The sequence below is a fragment of the Microcaecilia unicolor genome, chromosome 3, assembly GCF_901765095.1.
Source record: "Microcaecilia unicolor chromosome 3, aMicUni1.1, whole genome shotgun sequence".
NCBI lineage: Eukaryota > Metazoa > Chordata > Amphibia > Gymnophiona > Siphonopidae > Microcaecilia > Microcaecilia unicolor.
In genome coordinates, this window is record NC_044033.1 from 376191252 (window position 1) to 376211298 (window position 20047).

A 20047-nucleotide genomic window follows, 5' to 3' on the forward strand; every position below is an offset into this window, starting at 1 on the left:
TGATACAGTGGAAAAATCGGGTATCTAAAATGGAAACAACTGCTGGGGAAAATCAAGAACTCAATAAACTAGCAGAGATTTAAAGGCAAGTCAAATGAATTTGCTGAAACTCTTAGTGGACATTCAATATAAAATGGAACTAGTGGAGGACTCTATGAGGGCCTGTAATCTTAGATTTTTAAGTTTTCCTAAGTCCCAGATGCTTTCAGTGAGAGAACTTTTAAAGACATATATACAGGAAGTTTTGAAATTATCTAGTAAGACCTTGCTTCCAATAAATAAGATCTATTACCCACCTTTTAAAAAGAGACAGATTGTCAAACCATTTGGCGTGTACTTCAATGCTGGTATCTCCTGACAGCCTGAGTTGTTGGAAACGTCTGAAGATATGATAAGATACTTCAGCAACACTTCTGGTATCTTTTGTGTTCGAATCAGATAAAAACTTATAGACAGGTTCCTTGTAAGGGTCAAAAGTTGTAGTGTTTTGTGATGTTGGTAAAGAAACTCAATGAAGGAAGGAGTCCTTTGTAGAACTTCACCCTCACATTCTTCAAAATGGTGGGGAATATTTCTCTGTTTTCCTGTTAAATATTTAGTAAGGATTCAGAATGCTATATATATATATATATATATATATATATATATATATATATATATATATATATATATATATATATATACAGGGCTTTTTTGTGGGGGTACTGAGTACCGGCACCTTTTCCATTGTCTGCTAAAATTGACCCAAGGACCCCAAGTTTTAATGAAAGAGCTCAGGCTCTACAAACAATTCTGCCTTGTCATAGGTTCTGTGACTGGTTGCAGGGGGCCTGGCTATTGTGGGGTGGATCCCTCAGTGATCACCCCACCCTTGAAGGGTGGCCTAGCATTTGATTACCGGCACCTTTTTTTGCTAAAAAAGATGCACTGTATATATAACCATGTTCATCTTAAACAATTTCTGGATAATAAGTTTTCCCTGTAGCTTGATAGTGTACCTCCTATTTAGATCCTAGAATGGAAGTCGGGCATAAATATGTGAGTTTGTATTGCTAGGCCTTTCTGTCTGAATATTTGCCTTAATGATCTTCTCTTTTTGATATCTGATGGATCTTGTTAATTGGGAACTACAAGAGGATTTCTATAATGTATTACCTGTATTGGTTTTTCCTAGTAGGGGGACAATTTTTCTTTGTATTAATCCTGATTACTGGACAAGTGAAATATTTTCTTGTAAAAATGAATATATACTTGAAAAAAAAATTAAAAACAATTACCATTAGAGGTCATGGGTGCCATTCTGGAACTGAAACAAAAGGAATAGAGCAACTGGGAATCATTCATATTTCCACTACACAGCAAGGACCCAGGTAAGGCTGGGATTGAGGGGGGAGTCTTGGGAAGGGCCATCTGAGGGGTTCATCATGCTGCGGGGAGTTAGGGAGTCTGAATGCAAGGGGAGATTGGAGGGGAAGGGATTCCTGATGTAGGGGGATCAGATGCCAAGTGAGGTTTATGAGGGACATCTGATGCTCTTGGATGGTAGGGGGAATCAGGGCTGACCTCAGTCTTTATACTTGGTCCTTCAAGCAGGCATTTAATTGTGCCTGGTGCAGGTGTAAATGCCGGTCTAGAATTCATTTTCTCAATGTGGATTCCCCTTGTGAAATGGGAAATCCATATACATCAATATTGTAGACTTACCCAAACCATTCCTTTTCCATGCCTTTATTATGCTTCCTGGCAAACTAAGGAGTCCTTTTACTAAGGTGCGCTAATGGATTAAGCATACGCTGATTAGTGTGTGTTAAATTTATTTATTTATTGCACTTGTATCCCACATTTTCCCACCTATTTGCAGGCTCAATGTGGCTTACAAAGACCTGTAATGGCATCGCCATACCAGGGTAAAGAACACAATTGGTGTTACAAAGAAGTCAAGGAAAACAAGATCTGATCAAACAGTTATAGAAAGATACATTCTGAATAAAGGTGGCTAGGTGTTGTGTTATAGTTAGTTATGGGTTCTCATGGTAGGCCTTGTTAAAGAGATAAGTTTTCAGAGATTTGCGGAAGTTAGTTAATTCATTGATCGTTTTCAGGTGAGTTGGAAGTGCATTCCATAACTGCGTACCCATGTAGGAAAAGCTGGCCGCATATGTTAGTTTGTATTTTAATCCTTTACAAAAACACTCATCAGCGGGGGAATCAAGAACCAATGATAAAACACCCATTATATTCCTATGGGTGTCTTATTTAGCGTACGATAAATCTGTTAACGCACCTTAGTAAAAGGACCCCTAAATATGGTGTGGCTCACCACATGCAAATAACCCATTTCTAAAATAGTATTGACGTGTGAATGCCAATTTACACATACAGATGTTGCTCTGTACCCATGGGATGCTTCTAAATGAGGCCCTTGGTGTTTGAATTGTGGATTTTTTGCATTTTGTGAATAAAAACATGTTTCAAATAATTCACGTTACAGCATGTAATTTATGAATTCACATTTATGCTTGCTCCCAAGCAAGCACGCATATCCACACCTTCAATCAAGGTGCAATTTCTGCCTCTATGACCTTAGTGTTTTGTAAAGACTCACGAGCGTTTATATGTCTTAGGTATCCTCTTACCCTCTAATCCTAGGTGATCTATTACACAATGATCCTCTTTGAGTACATGCACACATTTACATCATCAGAAGTCTTTGCATTGGCATTTTCACACAATTAGGACTGGTTTCAGATGACTATTTATAAGGGCACCTATGTTGCCTTTATAACATAGGCTTCAAATAACTGCCTGTCTGAAGTCTTCACATTGGTGTCCTGTTATAACATCTGGCCCACAGGGGGTAAATCTATAAATTAGTGCCTCAAGGTAGGCGCTCAGATGCTGAGCGCTGAATGCCAATTCTTCAGCGGCACTTGTATGCCAAGATGCTGTAATAGAAGTTATTTAAAGGTCCCACAAAAACACTCATCAGTGGGGGAATCAAGAACCAATTACAAAAAAAAAAATCCCAATGCTGTAAACATTCAGTATTTCAACAAAAATATTCAATATCACAATTACACTCAATCTCGTAAATGCTATTCTCTTATTTATCTTATGTGAAATAGTTAGGGTGACCAGCCACCACTGACTGTCTGGTCCTAAAAGCTTTCTTTAAAAAAATGTTTTTGTTAAATAAGATGAATAAGTGACTAGCATTTACGAGATTGAGTGTAGTTGTGATATTGAATATTTTCAACAAACCATTGAATGTTTACAGTGTTGGAATTTTTTTGTAATTGGTAATGGAATAGTAGTATACGTTGGCATTGACTCACCTAAAGTCAGGTGTGAACAGTTACACCAGCTCAATGATAGTTGTAAATGTTCACACATAAGAGTTCCATGGCCTGTGTCTAACTTACATTATAACAGGGGATGAAAGACATCTCCTGTACCTGAGAATAATTCACACGGTAATTTGACCATATCATGTTCTTCAGTTTAACAAAACATATATTGGTAAAATACAAGACCACAGTTTCATTTTCTGGTAGTTATAACCTGTTACCTGAGCCATAAGTCATTAAACAAGAATTAGTCAACATTCATTGCCCCGCCACAACAGCAGGAGCAAACCAAGAATTAATCCAAAATACCTTGCTCTGCCAGAAAAGCAAGAGCAAAATAATAAGACCTGGACCTCCAGGTCTACACTTGCATGCATAGGCCTAACACTGACCACCTAGTGAATGTTAAAGCCTACTTCAAAGGGCCTTCTTTGAAGGTGCTCCTAGCTTGGGTACCACCCCCTCCCCACCCCCGAAGCTGCGAGAATAACAAGCCACCTACAGAAGGGAGGGCGATTGGGCAAAGAGGACACCTCCAAGAAGCAGGAAGGATCAGCTCCGAGAAGGCCGCCCTCCCTTTAAGCCCTTGGTCTTGCCCCTCCCCTTTTACCCGCTGCTGTAAAAGGGGGCCTGTGCTAGCATCAGTGTGTGTTTTTCTGACGTGCTGAGGCCTCCTTTTACAGCAGCAGGTAAAAGGCTGTCTTTTTTCTGGACAAAAAATGGCCATGCGGAAAGTGAACCACTTATTGCTACCCATTGAGGTGGTGGTAAGGGCTCCCATGCTAACCCAGTGGTAACTGGGCAGTAATTTTGTAGCACCAGAAATGGTGTGCGCTGGGGGTGGGAACTACCACCAGACTACTGTGGTATCCCAGATTGGCGCGCGGCAAGCCCATTGCCCTGCGCCAATCCGTTAGTAAAAAAGGCCCCTGTGTAAGTGATTTCCTTGGATCCTACATCTATAACATTCCTTATCCCTGAATCAGCTAGGTTTTACACTCTACAGCTTGCGAAGGTGTCCCCTTTGGTTTTCAGGCAGGACCCTGTCAACAAATGTTACTTTTTATTTGCAAATGTGACAAGAAGTGATTTTGCCAATGAGAGAAGACTTTTCCAGAGTAAGAAAAGTCTGCACACCCAAATTCTTATGAAGATTTGGGTCTTAACTACATATACCAGAGTGAATTAAGAGAAAATGTGAAATAAACTAGATTAACCCATCCTGTCGTATCCTCAGGGAGGCGATGTATGTTAGTTAACAAATAACAGAGGATTTCAGTCAAATTTTTTTTGTTTTTAATCTCACAGTAGTATGTTTTGCAAATACCCATAGCCTACATTTTTAAAAACCTTTTAAAGCTGTTTGTAGCATATAATCAATAAGAAAGGCAAGATTACAGATTTCAGATCTGAGCCCAAGCTCCCAGTATATAAATGATTTCTGTAAGGTTACTATGAAAAGTTTATAAATACTGATAGCTTTCTTTGCATCTTTCTGGAAAGAGATTTGTTGGACATCGAAGCCCTGAACCTCACTGGCAGAAAACGGTAAGAAATTCCTTGTTTTTGGCTGTAGATCTGCCCTCTGCGGAATTCCTGAAATGCCCTCCTACTACAGGATTCCGTCTGATCTTACGCTTGCTCTAGGACTTGCCTTTTCTCCCCTTAGCCTCAGGATATTGCCCATCTCTATATAGGATTCTGTTTGACCTGTCTCTTGACCCTAGATTCTGATCCTTTTGGTCAGAGATTCTGCCCTTTCTCCCTCTTGTCACAAATTTTGTCCAATTGTCCTCACAAACAAGTCCCTAGACTCATTCTGAAGATCACCTTTTGTGTTGCTAATTTCTCTGTTTGTGGTGTCTGTTTTTCACCCTTGCTTCCTCTGTTGTATAGTATCTCATTCCCAGACAGATCTAATGTTGCTTCAGCTCCACTGAGACTGCAAGACTTGGTGCCAGTTCGGTACAGTGAAGGAAAGTATGTGGGGCAGCCAGTAACTCTGGGAACTGGTGGCTTTGGCAGAGTAGAACTGGTAAGTAAAATATTTTCTTTTTTGTTGTTCTTTTTAAATTACAGTTGTATTTTTGACAGTTGGACATACAGTAGCTCTAACACTACTATGACCTGTGTAACACTATGAAAATTTGTCTTTAAATGTCTAGTGATGTAGTGGTGATGCATCCTAAACTGGTGACCCTAAACATTTGACGTGAATCTACTTCAAAATGGCTGTTTTTTGTTGGGTGATACTGGTTTTAGAAATATATACTGGTTAATATGTTTCCACTTTAGGATTCTGTAATTACTACCTGCTTCACTATATGGCTCCTAGCTGCTTAAACCCTACTAAGCTGGCCAGCTGCCAATATTCAGCAGCCCTTAACCGGTTAACAATGATATTCAGTCTGGTAACCAGCTAAGGGGCCTTTTACAAAGGCGCAGGAGGGCTAACGTGTGGATAATGCATGCCCAATCGGTACTACCGCTGGGTTAGCACGTGTGCCTGGTGGTAATTTTCTATTTTCTACCATAGGAGGTGTTCCCGGCGGTAACGGGCAGCGTTTCCATGTTGGTGCATGCTACATGGTTACCTTGTGGGTAGCATGTGAGCCCTTACTGCTAGGTCAATGGGTGGTGTTAAGAGCTCAGGCCGTAAATAGGTGTGCACTAGTTTTAATATTAGCGTGGGCCCATTTCCCGGACCATTAAAAAATAGCCTTTTTCCCAGCCGCCGTAATGGCCCAGCATGCACCTAAAAAGACATGCCCACTTTACCGCAGGCCACTTTTTACCGTGGCTTTGTAAAAGGACCCCTAAGCATCTGGATAAAGGTAGAACAGCAAAAAGGCTGAATATCAGCTGGTGCCTGGTTAATGTCCAATTTGCTGCTCTAATCTATATATTCAGTGCTGGAGGTCAGACATGCCCCAGCATTGAATAACTGGGGTTAATTCAGCCTGTGGCTGTGAGCAGCTTACAAGCTACTTCCAGCTGCAGGCTGAATATCGTGCCCAATATTTCTATATACTCTGGGGATGCACCCATCTCTGTCCACAGGTCCCCCAGACATCGGTCTGGTCAGCATCTCTTACTGAGAGGGAGCTTACCTTTAAGAGAAAGGCTGCTTAGAGGTTTCTGGCTTTTAGGCTGGTGGGCTCTTACTTCTTTATAGGCTTTCCTTCCCAATCTATGTAGACCCTGTGATCCTACTCTTTATGCCCTAATAGACTGCCAGGCTCTACATCGGGCTTGTTCAACCTACGGCGCACCAAGTGCTTTTTTCTGACCCTCGGAAGCTTGGCAATTCTTGTGGCACCTACATCGGGATTCCTTCCTCCCCATCATGAATCAGCTGTCTAAGCTTGAGCCACGTAGTACCAGAAATTCAGATTGGTTTTCCAGTTTCAAGTTTCGGGAGAGTTGAAACTGCAAAACCAACCCAAATTTCCAACCCTATGGGGCTCAAGCTTGAAGGGAGCTTTGTTACAATGGAATAGCTGGAATTTCACTGTTTCTTCTGTAGCTAGGTAAGGGGAGAGAGACAGAGAGAAGGCTGGTGGGGGAGGGGGGATGTGTACACGAGAGAGCAAGAGAGACAGAGTAAAGGCTGAGGGGGGGGGGGGGTACATGTGAGATAGAGAGCAAAACTGGGTGAAGGCTGGGGAGGGGTAAGGTTACCATATAGCTCCAGAAAAAGGAGGACACATTGATTCAGTCCGGGTTTTGCTTCCATTGAAAGCAATGGAAGTAAAACCCAGACTGGCTCAATCTGTCCTCCTTTTTCTGGAGCCATATGGTAACCCTAGGGAGGGGACAATGCACCATTGTATTTTAATACTATTTGACGAAACACGCAGAAAAAATATGACAGTGTGTGTTTTGGCCCTCCAAATGTTACAAAATATAAAATGTGGCCAGATAGAAAAAGATTGAACAAGTCTCCGGAATGCTCCATAAAACACTCTTTATTCAATATCACCAACATAGTTCTATGTCTTCCTTTTCAAACATAGATTCTAGTTAATCATGATTCAACAATGTTCTATCAGAAGAAACATAGGGCACTCTTCCTTCACTCAACAATGGAACTCTTTTTTCTTCCATTCAAACAATAGGGCTCTTGCTCCTCCCCCACGGCCTTTTACATTACATTATATTACTCACTTCTATACCGCAACATCCCCAGAGTTCACTGCGACTGCAGTGCACAGTCTAAAGAAGCAGGGCAAACCACTGGATGTACAGCAGTTTCAAACCACAATTAAATATTCAATCATAACAATCTAAAAAAAAATAATGAAAGTAAGTTTTAAGAGCTGTTTTTTGAATGCAGAATAGTGATGTGTCTGCCAAATATTTAAGAGCAGTAAATTCCACCAATGTGATGACTGGTAAGAAAAAGTCCAAACCACAAAAAAAAGAGAATAAGTGCATAAGTACATAAGTAATGCCATAATGGGAAAAGACCAAGGGTCCATTGAGCCCAGCATCCTGTCCACGACAGCGGCCAATCCAGGCCAAGGGCACCTGGCAAGCTTCCCAAACGAACAAACATTCTATACATGTTATTCCTGGAATTGTGGATGTTTCCCAAGTCCATTTAGTAGCGGTTTATGGACTTGTCCTTTAGGAAACCGTCCAACCCCTTTTTAAACTCTGCTAAGCTAACCGCCTTCACCACTTTCTCCGGCAACGAATTCCAGAGTTTAATTGTACTTTGGGTGAAGAAAGATTTTCTCCGATTTGTTTTAAATTTACTACACTGTAGTTTCATCGCATGCCCCCTAGTCCTAGTATTTTTGGAAAGCGTGAACAGACGCTTCACATCCACCTGTTCCACTCCACTCATTATTTTATATACCTCTATCTTGTCTCCCCTCAGCCGTCTCTTCTCCAAGCTGAATAGCCCTAGCCTCCTTAATCTTTCTTCATAGGGAAGTCGTCCCATCCCCGCTATCATTTTAGTCGCCCTTCGCTGCACCTTTTCCAATTCTACTATATCTTTCTTGAGATGCGGCGACCAGAATTGAACACATTACTCAAGGTGCGGTCGCACCATGGAGCGATACAACGGCATTATAACATCCTCACACCTGTTTTCCATACCTTTCCTAATAATACCCAACATTCTATTCGCTTTCCTAGTCACAGCAGCACACTGAGCAGAAGGTTTCAGTGTATTATTGAGGACGACACCCAGATCCCTTTCTTGGTCCGTAACTCCTAACGTGGAACCTTGCATGACGTAGCTATAATTCGGGTTCTTTTTTCCCACATGCATCACCTTGCACTTGCTCACATTAAACGTCATCTGCCATTTAGCCACCCAGTCTCCCAGTCTCGTAAGGTCCTCTTGTAATTTTTCACAATCCTGTCGCGATTTAACAACTTTGAATAACTTTGTGTCATCAGCAAATTTAATTACCTTGCTAGTTACTCCCATCTCTAAATCATTTATAAATATATTAAAAAGCAGCGGTCCTAGCACAGACCAGGGGGCTTTCACAAGTACCAGGGGCTTTCACAAGTGGGACAAAAACTTGCACTATTGACCCGACATGTGCCGTGTTTCGGCGTCAAAACACCTGCCTCAGGTGTCATCCGATTAGAAATGTCTAAAATAGGCTTTCTCGCTGATGGCTAAATTTAAAATCTGGCTGATAGATAAATTCCAAACAGAGGTGTGTATAATCTGAAGTGCACAGGACGCTAAGATCCTGGACAGATTATACCCACTGTTCTGTTTGAAGAGATTGGTTTTTAGTGATTTTCTGAAGTTTATTCCCATCTCTAGACCATTTATAAATATTTTAAAATGCAGTGGTTCCAGCACAGACCCCTGGGGAACTGAAGTTTATTCCCATCTCTTGATCATTTATAAATATTTATAAATATTTTAAAATGCAGCAGTCCCAGCACAGACCCCTGGGGAACTCCACTATCTACGCTTCTCCATTGAGAATATTGATAGTTTAATCCTACTCTCTATTTTCAATCTTTTAACCAGTTTTTAATCCATAATAGGACATTGCCACCTATCCCATGACTTTCTAATTTCCTCAGGAGTCTTTCATGAGGTACTTTATCAAATGCCTTTTGAAAATCCAGACACACAATATCGACCAGCTCACCTTTATCCACATGGGTCCATTTAAGCATTGTTTCATCAATGTATATGAATAAAGACTTTTTCCCTCTTTTTTTGAAGGCCCTTGGTGCTTTTAGTTTTGTACTTTATCAAATGCCTTTTGAAAATCCAGACACACAATATCGACCAGCTCACCTTTATCCACATGCTTATTCACCCCTTCAAAGAAATGTAGTAGATTGGTGAGGCAAGATTTTCCTTGACTACATCCATATTGGCTTTGTCTCATTAATAAATGCTTATGTATATGCTCTGTAATTTTGTTTTTTATAATAGACTGTATAATTTTGCCCAGCACCGACATCAGGCTCATTGGTCTATAATTTCCCAGATCACCTGTGGAACCCTTTTTAAAAATCAGCGTTACATTGGCCACCCTCCAATCTTCTGGTACCATGCTTGATTTTAAAGATAAATTACTTATTACTAACAATAGCTCTGCAAGTTCATTTTTCAATTATATCAGTACTCTGGAATGTATACTACCCAGTCCAAGCGATTTGCTACTCTTCAATTTGTCAAATTGCTCCTTTACATCTTCCATGTTTACAGAGATTTGTTTCAGTTTCTCTGACATCATCATTGAATACCATTTCTGGCACCAGTATCTCTCCCACATCTTACTTGGTGAAGACCGAAGCAAAGAATTCATTTAATCACACCGCTATGGCCTTGTCTTCCCTGATTGCCCCTTTTATCCTTCAGTCATCTAGTTGTCCAACTGATTCTTTTGCCTGCTTCTTGATTCTAATATACCTTAAAAAGTTATTATTCTGTGTTTTTGCCTCCAATGCAAGTTTCTCTTTGCCTTCCTTATCAGCGCTTTGCATTGGACTTGCCATTCCTTATGCTGCTTTCTATTAATTTCATTCAGATCCTTCTTCCATTTTCTGAAGGATTTTCTTTTAGCTCTAATAACATCCTTCACCTCACTTTTTAACCATGCTGGCTGTCATTTGCCCTTTCTTCCTCCCTTTTTAATACATGGAATATGTCTGGTCTGGGCTTCTAGGATGGTATTTTTGAAGAGCATCCATGCCTGATGTAAATTTTTTACCTTTGCAGCTGCTCCTCTGTTTTTTTTTGACCGTTCTCATTTTATCATAGTTTCCTTTTTGACAGTCAAATGCTAATGTATTGGATTTCCTATGTGTACTTACTCCAGTGATTATATCAAATCTTATCATATTATGATCATTGATATTAATCGGCTCCAGCACCATTACCTCTTGCACCAGATCAAGCGCTCCACTAAGGACTAGGTCTAGAATTTTTTCCCCTTTTGTTGGTTCCTGAACCAGCTGTTCTGTAAAGCAGTCATTGATTTCATCAAGGAATTGTACTTCCCTAACATGCACTGATGTTACATTTACCCAGTCAATATCAGGGTAATTGAAATCACCCATTATTATTGTGTTCCCCAGTTTGTTAGCCTCCCTAATTTCTGATAACATTTCTACATCAGTCTGTTCATCCTAGCCATGTGGACGATCGTACACTCCTATCACTATCCTTTTCCCCTTTACACATGGAATTTCTGTCCATAGGGATTCTAAGATGTGTTTTGTGTCCTGCAGAATTTTTAGTCTATTTGATTCAAGGCCCTCCTTAACATATAATGCTACCCTTCCACCAATTCAATCCACCCCGTCGCTGCGATATAAATTATATCCTGGTATGACAGTGTCCCACTGCTTATCTTCCTTCTACCAGGTCTCAGAGATGCCTATTATATCTATCTTTTCATTTAGTGCAATATATTCCAACTCTCCCATTTTATTTCTTAGGCTTCTGGCATTTACATATAAACATTTCAAACAAAGTTTGTTGTTCCTATTCGCAACTTGCTCAGCAGTTGACAGTGTTAATTTGCAATGTTAAAAATCTATCTGCTCTTTATTTAAAGACGCCTGGTCTACTATGGTTTCAATTGCAACCTCGATGTCAGGATGCCCTATTTTCCCTGTTTTGGTGATATCTTTAAAGTTATCTTGTTCTGAACTATGCACTTTTGAGTGACTGTCATCCTTCCCTTAATTTCTAGTTTAAAAGCTACTTCATCTCCTTTTTAAATGTTGTTTAAATGCCCGTAGCCTGGTTCCATCCCAGTTAAGGTGGAGACCATCCTTTCAGAACAGGCTCCCCCTACCCCAGAATGTTTCCCAGTTCCTAACAAATCTAAATCCTCCATCCCTGCACCATTGCCTCAATCACTTATTGAGGCTTCAGAGCTCTGCCTGCCTCTTGGGTCCTGTACATGGAATGGGGAGCATTTCAGAAAATGCTACCCTGGAGGATCTGGATTTCAACTTTCCACCTAGGAGCCTAAATTTGGCTTCCAGAACCTCCCTATACTATGGAAACTATTTAATAATGCTTGATTCTTTTTCCCCCCCTAAGACTGAACTAGGCCCTGCTGTGCCTTCTAGAGGCTATCTGTTAATGCTGGGTGGCAGAAAGTTCAAGTTTCTAAAATTATGGGGGAAAGGGTATGGAGACTAGTTAATAAAGTTTGCTTCTTTTTTTTTTATTCTGTCTTTATCAATAACTTACAATTCCTGTTTTAAACCCCAATCTTCAAGTTACCAAAGCATAGAGCAAAATAATGTTCATTTACCCAGAGAAACTTTTTTATTTTTATTTTTTATTACATTTGTACCCTGCACTTTCCCACTCATGGCAGGCTCAATGTGGCTTACATATTATATACAGGTACTTATTTGTACCTGGGGCAATGGAGGGTTAAGTGACTTGCAGTGGGAATTGAACCCAGTTCCGCAGACCCTTTGAAGCTAACCCATTAATCAGGTTGCTCTTAGTAACCTTTGCAACTCTCCTACTTCCTCATATCTTAATTAACACCTATTTCAGGTCAATAGCGGTGCTACCTCTCCAGTAGCCAAAGAACTTAAAATGGCTTTCTTTTAGGACAAAGTTTGAGCCTTGTTACTTTCCTTTTTAATGCTCTTGGCTGTTAAGTTTCTACTTCTAGAGAAAGTTTCAGTTTAAAACTATGTGGGAAAGGGTTGTATACTATGGAAACTATTTAATAATGCTTGATTCTTTTTTTTTATTTTTCCTAAGACTGAACTAGGCCCTGCTGTACCTTCTAGAGGCTATCTGTTAATGCTGGCACCTTCCCACTCTGTCAGACTGTCAAAGTAATGCTTTGATGTTTCTCTTATATATATTATCTGCTACCACATTTGCTTATTTCCGATCTGACGAAGAAGGGCAACCTTCGAACGCTAATCAAGAAATGTATTAAGTTATGTCCAATAAAAAAGGTATCATCTTATTTTCTTTTCCATGTTTTATTTTGTTTGATTTCTATTGGTCACAATTACAAATGCTTTTTTTTGTCCAAAACCTAACATTCTCTTCCAAAGTAAGGACCCTAGCCTGACTGTCAAGCATGGTAGTGTAGGTATACTGGTATAGGGCTGCTTTGTTGCATCAGGATCTGGACATCTTGCCACTACTAATGGAAACACAAATTCTGATTTATATCAGAAAATCCAGAAGGAGAATATCAGGCCATTCATCAATGAGTTGAAGCTGTGCTGAAAGTGGGTCATGCAGCAAGACAATGACTCTAAACATTTTACCTTGCCTGAAACTACAGTGGAGCATTGCTGTAACAGCTCTCTATCAAACTCCTAGGTATCATGGGGGCCTGGGAAGCCAGTTGAGTATTTTGCCTTGAAGAAAATTCGTAAAACGCATGTTGTCCATACCCGGCAGGAAGAACATGTGAAAATGGAGAGGCAGGCGTTGCTACTGAGCCACAGTCCTTTCATAGTCAGGTAAAAGCATTACATAACCATTCTTCATTATGTACAGACATTGTAATAGCAATTGTCAGGTACTGATACTCTGATACTACAAACTGTTCCACAGATCCTCAGAAACAGATGCTATGGAAACGTTCCACAGATACTTATAATCATGCTCTTTGTGTGTGTGCTACAGAGTTTGCTCTGCCACATGTTCCCCAGATCCACTGATACAGATGTTATGCTAGAGTTTAAAGTGGTAGATGGCATACAGATGTCTTAGCAAAACCCTTTGCCACAGGAAGTTATTGAAGTTTTGTGGAGCCTCTTCCTGTTACTTACTGAAGGTGGCAGTTTAGCTCCGCATTTATGGATAGATACAGGCTTCACACTTTTCTTTTTGCATTGAGTTAGATCCACATTGTTGACAATCTGGCCTAAATAATTTCAGTACTGCTTTTGCTTTAGATAAAACACAGAGGCTGAATCTGATGGACAGAATTTTATGGAAGCTACATCAAACTGAACTTGTAGATTCCATGAAATCTTGTAAATGTCTTCACACCCTTAAACATTTTTCACATTGTGCTGTCTAGAAAATGCAGTTCAAAATGCATTGATGATGTAGGAGTTTGTTTCACTAATCTACACAACAAATTCCATATTTTCAATGTGATAGAACAATTATAGAAGTATTAAAATACCCAAATTAGCTCTGTTTTTAAAAATGGTCTTAAGTCCCACAGTAAGTTAAACAGAGCCGTTTTGTGTCCAGTCACAGTACTTGAGCTCATTCTAATACTCCTGGGTGAAGAATCAAGCTGTTTCTGTTGCATGAAGGGAACTTGAAGCAAGGGTCTAAACATGCTGAATATAGGGCTGCTGAAAGAACTGCAGGATAAGTTATTCAAAGGTATAGATTGGGGAAATGCTATAAAGACTATTTCGGTGTGTTTGAATACCCCACAAGGCACTTAAGATCCATCACTGTAACATGGTCACAATTTGATACAATCAAGGCATTACTTTGGTCAAGCTTTAGTGGAAAGGGATTAGTTTTTAGTTTAATTTAGTTTTTAAAGAGCTTATTTGCTTGCTCTAGGCCCGGGCTTTCTTTTTTTTTTTTTTTTTTTAACTCCAATTCAAAAACAGAGGCAAGTTTAATATAGTCTTGGAAGCCACAGCACTTCTAAGGTGTGTTTCAGCTGGGCTGCCTGGGAGTCAGAACTTCAGAGCTGTATTCAAACCTATAGAGCTCAGAAACCTTTGTCATTATGAGAGAAACACATTGTAAACAGAAGAAATTTCTGGATATTTTTTACATCAAGTGCTTTAACTAATTACTTTAAAAAATAGATTTTTTTTTACAATCTAAATATATATTGCTGGTTGAACTGTTAAATTATTTTCTGTTGCATTAATGGAAGGGGATTTTTTTAAAGAAGTTATTTGCTTGCTCTAGGGCTTTTTTAAACCTCCAGTTCAAAGGGGAAGACAAACTAATTATACTTTTTGAAGTCACAGCACTTTTTAAGTGTTAGTACCCTCCCCCCACCATAACTCTCCCACCCACCTTATCTTCCAAATCTTGCTACTTAGACCCACTCATTAATTAGCTGAATTGAATTAGATAGAAGTGTTTGGTATTGGTTGGAAAACAAAATCAAGGAAATAAATAGGTCAAATTTTAGTTACCTATTAAAAGGAAACAGTTTTATTTCTAGATGATTTAATCAGTAACATCTTCTTAAATCTATGATGTAAGCCTACAGAAAGAACACACTAGATTCACACATCAGAATCATAAAACACATTTTTGAAGTTTGAAGGGATAAGATAAACTGCTGCATATCTCAGTAACAAGTGACCAAGCAAGCAGGACTACACACGGGGAATCAGAAAAGGGGGTTAGATCTCACATAGAAAAGGCTGGCTAGAATAGCTGAGGAAGTGGTAGGGACTTTGGTAGGTCTTTTTCTATTTTCTTTCAACAGGTGCTAAAGCCCTTACAACTAAATTATGGCTTGGAAACATTGTGTCACCAAACCTGTTGCCTCTCTCCAGATGAAAAATCTTGATCCAAGGTCAGGGATTAGTTCCATATTCAAGATGTCTGCAGTTGAATCCTTCATGGAATCAGTGGAGGAACTGAGAGAAAGGCTGATAAGCATCTTCTTTAAAAAGAAAAACATCAATGAAATGCTCCTTGGGCATCAAGGTTCTCTAGCAGAGGGGAAGAAGTAGCTGGATATGTGACTTTTGAGTGTTGCTGTTTGAGCCTACAGGCACACACAAACAGTGGTGCCAAAAGCTCTGTTTCACACATAGAGACCCTGGGCTTGACTCTCCTCCAATGAGATTGCCACAAAGAAGAAAAGGTTGTAACTCTTTATCCTCCCCTGACTTAGAATCTACTTTGGGTGCTTGTCTTCCCCTTGCCAGGGCCGATGGAAGGTGTGGCCTGCCCACCATTGCCGGCTCTGCCACTGGGCACCATCCTGCCAGCACTGATTGTGAGTTTGCTCCATCCATTTTCATAGGTTCCATGCCACTGTACCTCTATCGGCACCAAAGATGTGCACATCAAAAAAGGGCCACAGTCACACTAGCCCCAGTGCTGAAAATGGCTGAATATGTGTAATTAAACTCTGGAATTCTTTGCCAGAGAATGTAGTAAAAGCGGTTAGCTTAGTGGGGTTTAAAAAAGGTTTGGATGACTTCCTCAATGAAAAGTCCATAGACCATTATTAAAATGGACTTGGGGAAAATCCACTGCTTATTTCTAGGATAAGCAACATAAAATGTATTGTACTTTTTTGGGATCTTGCCAGGTACTTGTGACCTGGATTGGCCACTGTTGGAAACAGGATGCTGGGCTTGATGGACTTTCGATCTGTCCCAGTATGGCAATACTTATGTACCTTACTGAATCATCCTGAGGAGTGACGCCCAATATGCTTTCATCAACAAACAAGAAGGGGAACCTAATCACAAAAATCAATGTATAATGTATACAAAAAAACAAAATTAAAATGACATTGAGAAGAAGCAAATCTTTATATTCAATAGCTATTAACTGTAACCCCCCTCCGAAAAAACCCATGCTTACCTCCCCAAGCATTTTGTAAAGAATCCAATCCAGCATAGCACTGCTTGAGAAAGTAAACAGAGCTTCGGTGTCTCTTCCTTGAAGATAGACTTTCCCGCGTTGCACAATTGATTGACAGTGCATAGGGGGTTAGTGGTGGAAGAGCCAAACCATAAAATAATACAAAAATATTTTACAGAAACAAAACATTTTGGGCATTGAACACATGGTGAAAGCATATATGACAAACTGAAAATGGACAGCTATCTACCTTTGCAAAGCACTGTTTTATTATGACAAACCACTGTATTATATAAATTGATTGTTGTGTATGTTTTTCTGTGTATGTATTTGTGTAATAAAACTGCCTTAGTGGGCACTCGTATCTTTCTGACACCCCACCACGCACACCACAAAGGAATACGTTACAAATCTATATAGGCCACATGTTTCTCTTATCTTTCAACCAAACTATGGAACACCCTACCATCAGACATTAGAAGAATCACTGTTAAAATCATACCTGTTCAAGAAAGTTCTCATTGATGCAGGATAATTATGTCGATGCGCTCAACGCATTCCTCCTTATCCTCATCACTAGACTACCTGGAACTGTACCCACACCCGATCGCTAGGTCAGGCCTCTCCTTACATCACCGAACCAGAATACAAGGCTCATACATTAAACATTAACATATGTTGCTTAGACTAGCAGCTCTTAACTTGCTCAGTTGTTTCTATATATTTCACACATACAATCGCTTACTGCTGTTCATTGTTGTACTGCTGGTTACTGCTATCTATTGTTAACTGTAAGTCTATTTGTTATAATGTAAGGTACACTCGTTGACGCTGTTATTCAGTTATGATGTAAGCCACATTGAACCAAACATGTTTTTGAAAATGTGGGGTATAAGCACAAGCAAATGAAAATGATTGCTCTGTATAATGCCCAATATGCCCTGAGACAGCCTCACAGGGAGTGAGTGCCCACAGTATAGCCTGAGACAGCCTCACAGGGAGTCCTCTGTAAGGGTCTGAGGTGGGAGAGAATTTGCAGTGGAAAAACAAAGGATCTGCAAGTATGAAGCAGGAGTTTTAGATGTGTATAGATACCTAAATGGCAGCACCCAAAAGTCCTGCTTTGGAAGAAGCTGTACTGAAAGAGGATAACTGGACACAGATCACTAGACCCTGCAGAATCAACACCCCGACTCCACATCCCCTTGAACCGAACAACCGTTATGCAGTGCTCAAAGTGGAGGAGGGGGAAACTTCCCAGAGCTCAAAACTCCCAAAGTTTTCAGATCAGTGACTACTGGGAAACGAAGGGTGATCCTAGTTGATAATTCCCTTCTGAGGGGTGCAGAGGCATCCATCTGCCAACCAGATATGATGTCCTGGGAGGTGTGCTGTCTGCTGGTGCCAAGATCCAAGATGTTATGGAGAGTTTGTTGAGACTCATCAAGCCTACTGACCATTATCTGCTATGTTGGCATGAATGACACTTCTAGATATCCCTCCAAAATGTCTTCATGGCTCTGGGAAAGAGGGTGAAGAAGATAGGTGAACAGGTGGTATTCTCATTGCTCATCTCTTTCAAAGGTAAAGGCCAAAGCAGAGAGGCTCACATCATGGAGATGAATGCATGGCTGTGCAGATGGTGTTATTGAGAGTGTTTGGACTGCCTGGACCATGGGAAGATTTTCCAAGAGCTGACGAGCAGAGATGGTGTTCACTTGTCAAAGAAGGGATGAAGTATCTTCCACAGCATTATGACAAAAAACAAAGACCATTTTAGTAGCCGCCTTGTGGTCGGACTTCAACCTGTTTATATTTTGTTGAAGGTACAGTCTCCAGAACTCCGATTAATTTGAGTCGCCATTAACTGGCAAGAGACATAAATGTTTTGTATAACAACAAATGAAGTCTTTGTGGTTTAATGAGACCACAGGAGAACATTTTGTTTTCAGTGCTAAAACTATCCAGCTAATATTCAAAAGCATTTAACTGGCTAGGATCGGCACCTGGCCAGTTAAATGCCCCATAATCTCCCGTTGAATATCACCGGTTAGTAGCTAGCAGATAGCTGGTTATATCAGTCAACATAACCGTTTATCTGCCGATTTTCAGCCCCACTTTATCGGATATGTTTGGTTGTGTCAATATGTGGGATATCTTTGGCCAGTTAGAAGATAACCGGCTAAGTCTGAATATCAACATAACCAGTTATCTTCTAACTGGCCAAAAATAAACCAGATATTCAATGCTGGTCACCAGAAACGGCCTAGCATTGAATATTCAGGTTGAGCGGTGACTGCGTGAGTTAGCCAGGCTAACTCCTGTGGTCTGAATATCGGCCCATATGGGGTCGATACGCCAAGTGGCTTAAGGCCAGGAGAGGCTCCTGGCTGTTTTAATTGCTTGTCTGGGGCTAACCATGGATATTCAGAAAATTTAGGGCTTCTTTTACAAAGCCGCGCTAGAGATTCCCCTGCGGCAAATGAGAGGAAGCCCGTAGGAATTGAATGGGCTTCCTCTCATTTGCCACACCGGGAATCAGTAGCGCGACTTTGTAAAAGAGGCCCTTAATCTGTTGGTGCCACTGAATATCCGTGTTAGTGTCTAAGCTGAAACCGGCAATTTTGTGGCTAGTCGAGGGGTAGAGTCAGCACTGATGTGGTTAAGTGTCGATATTCACTGCTTAACCACCTAAGAAAACCCACATTAATAGGGCCATATAAAACACAGTCCTATCTTTGTGCAAGTCACCTTGTGTGGTTAAGTGGTGAATATTGCAGTGCACTGTCAACCTGATTCAATTCCTCTCCTGTACTGAATCAGTTTGGCAGTGTACTACTTTTTTTTTTAAATTGAAAATGTGAATGGAGCTGTATATAAGACGGATTAGAGAGTAGTCTACATGGAGCCTGATGTGAGAAGAAGATTTCCAGGTTTTCCTTTTTCAGCTAAGTAGCATTTTCTTTTACTTTGGCAGGACTGCTGATTTTAGATTTTTTTATTTTTAATTTTTGGGTGTTAGAACTTTTGTTGGATGTTTTAAAGTATATTCACTCTGGGATTCTGGGTTATTTTATAACTGGGGGATTTTTTAGAATTGATTGTTTTTCTCTTGTTAGGAGGTTTTTTTCCATTGATTCTTTTTTTCCCCTTAGAATTGAAATCAATGATAGCATTGGCTCCTGTTATTGTAGCGAGTTAAGTATTCAGTATGAATTCCCCTACTTGTAAGTTTGAGGTTTCTCAGTATTTATAGAAACTATGAGTGACTGTGTTTTTATTAACAAACTTAGGTCCCTGTTTACTAAGCAGCGTTATAGGCGCGTTAACATTTTTAATGCATGTTAACCATGTATGCGTGTTAACCATGTATGTGCCTACAATATCCTTATAGGCGCCTACATGGTTAGGACACATGCTAAGTGTAGGCACGCTAAAAACACTAATGCATGTAAACAGGACCCTTAGCATATTTTTAGCATTTTCTATACTTGAAGTATGTTATCTCTATTTTTGGTTTGATTGAATATCCTAGTGCCAGCAGTGGCCCAAAAAAAAAAATGCCAACCACTGCTGGCTATTTACCCCTATATTGTATGTGGCAAAAAACAAACACATGTCATCCTGCTAATACCAGGTCTATGGTAAAGCATAGTGGCAGCAT

The 20047-nt window shown here is 40.2% G+C and overlaps 1 protein-coding gene across 1 annotated transcript in view; it reads left to right on the forward strand.

Moving 5' to 3' along the window:
• LOC115465137 (cGMP-dependent protein kinase 1-like) overlaps positions 1 to 20047 on the forward strand; it is a 128884-nt gene that overhangs the window by 78275 nt on the left and 30562 nt on the right. Inside the window, exons 12-14 of the mRNA XM_030195537.1 lie at positions 4851 to 4895; positions 5244 to 5382; positions 13162 to 13304. Coding sequence (XP_030051397.1) covers positions 4851 to 4895; positions 5244 to 5382; positions 13162 to 13304 — 327 coding nt within the window. The remainder of the gene's footprint in view (positions 1 to 4850; positions 4896 to 5243; positions 5383 to 13161; positions 13305 to 20047) is intronic.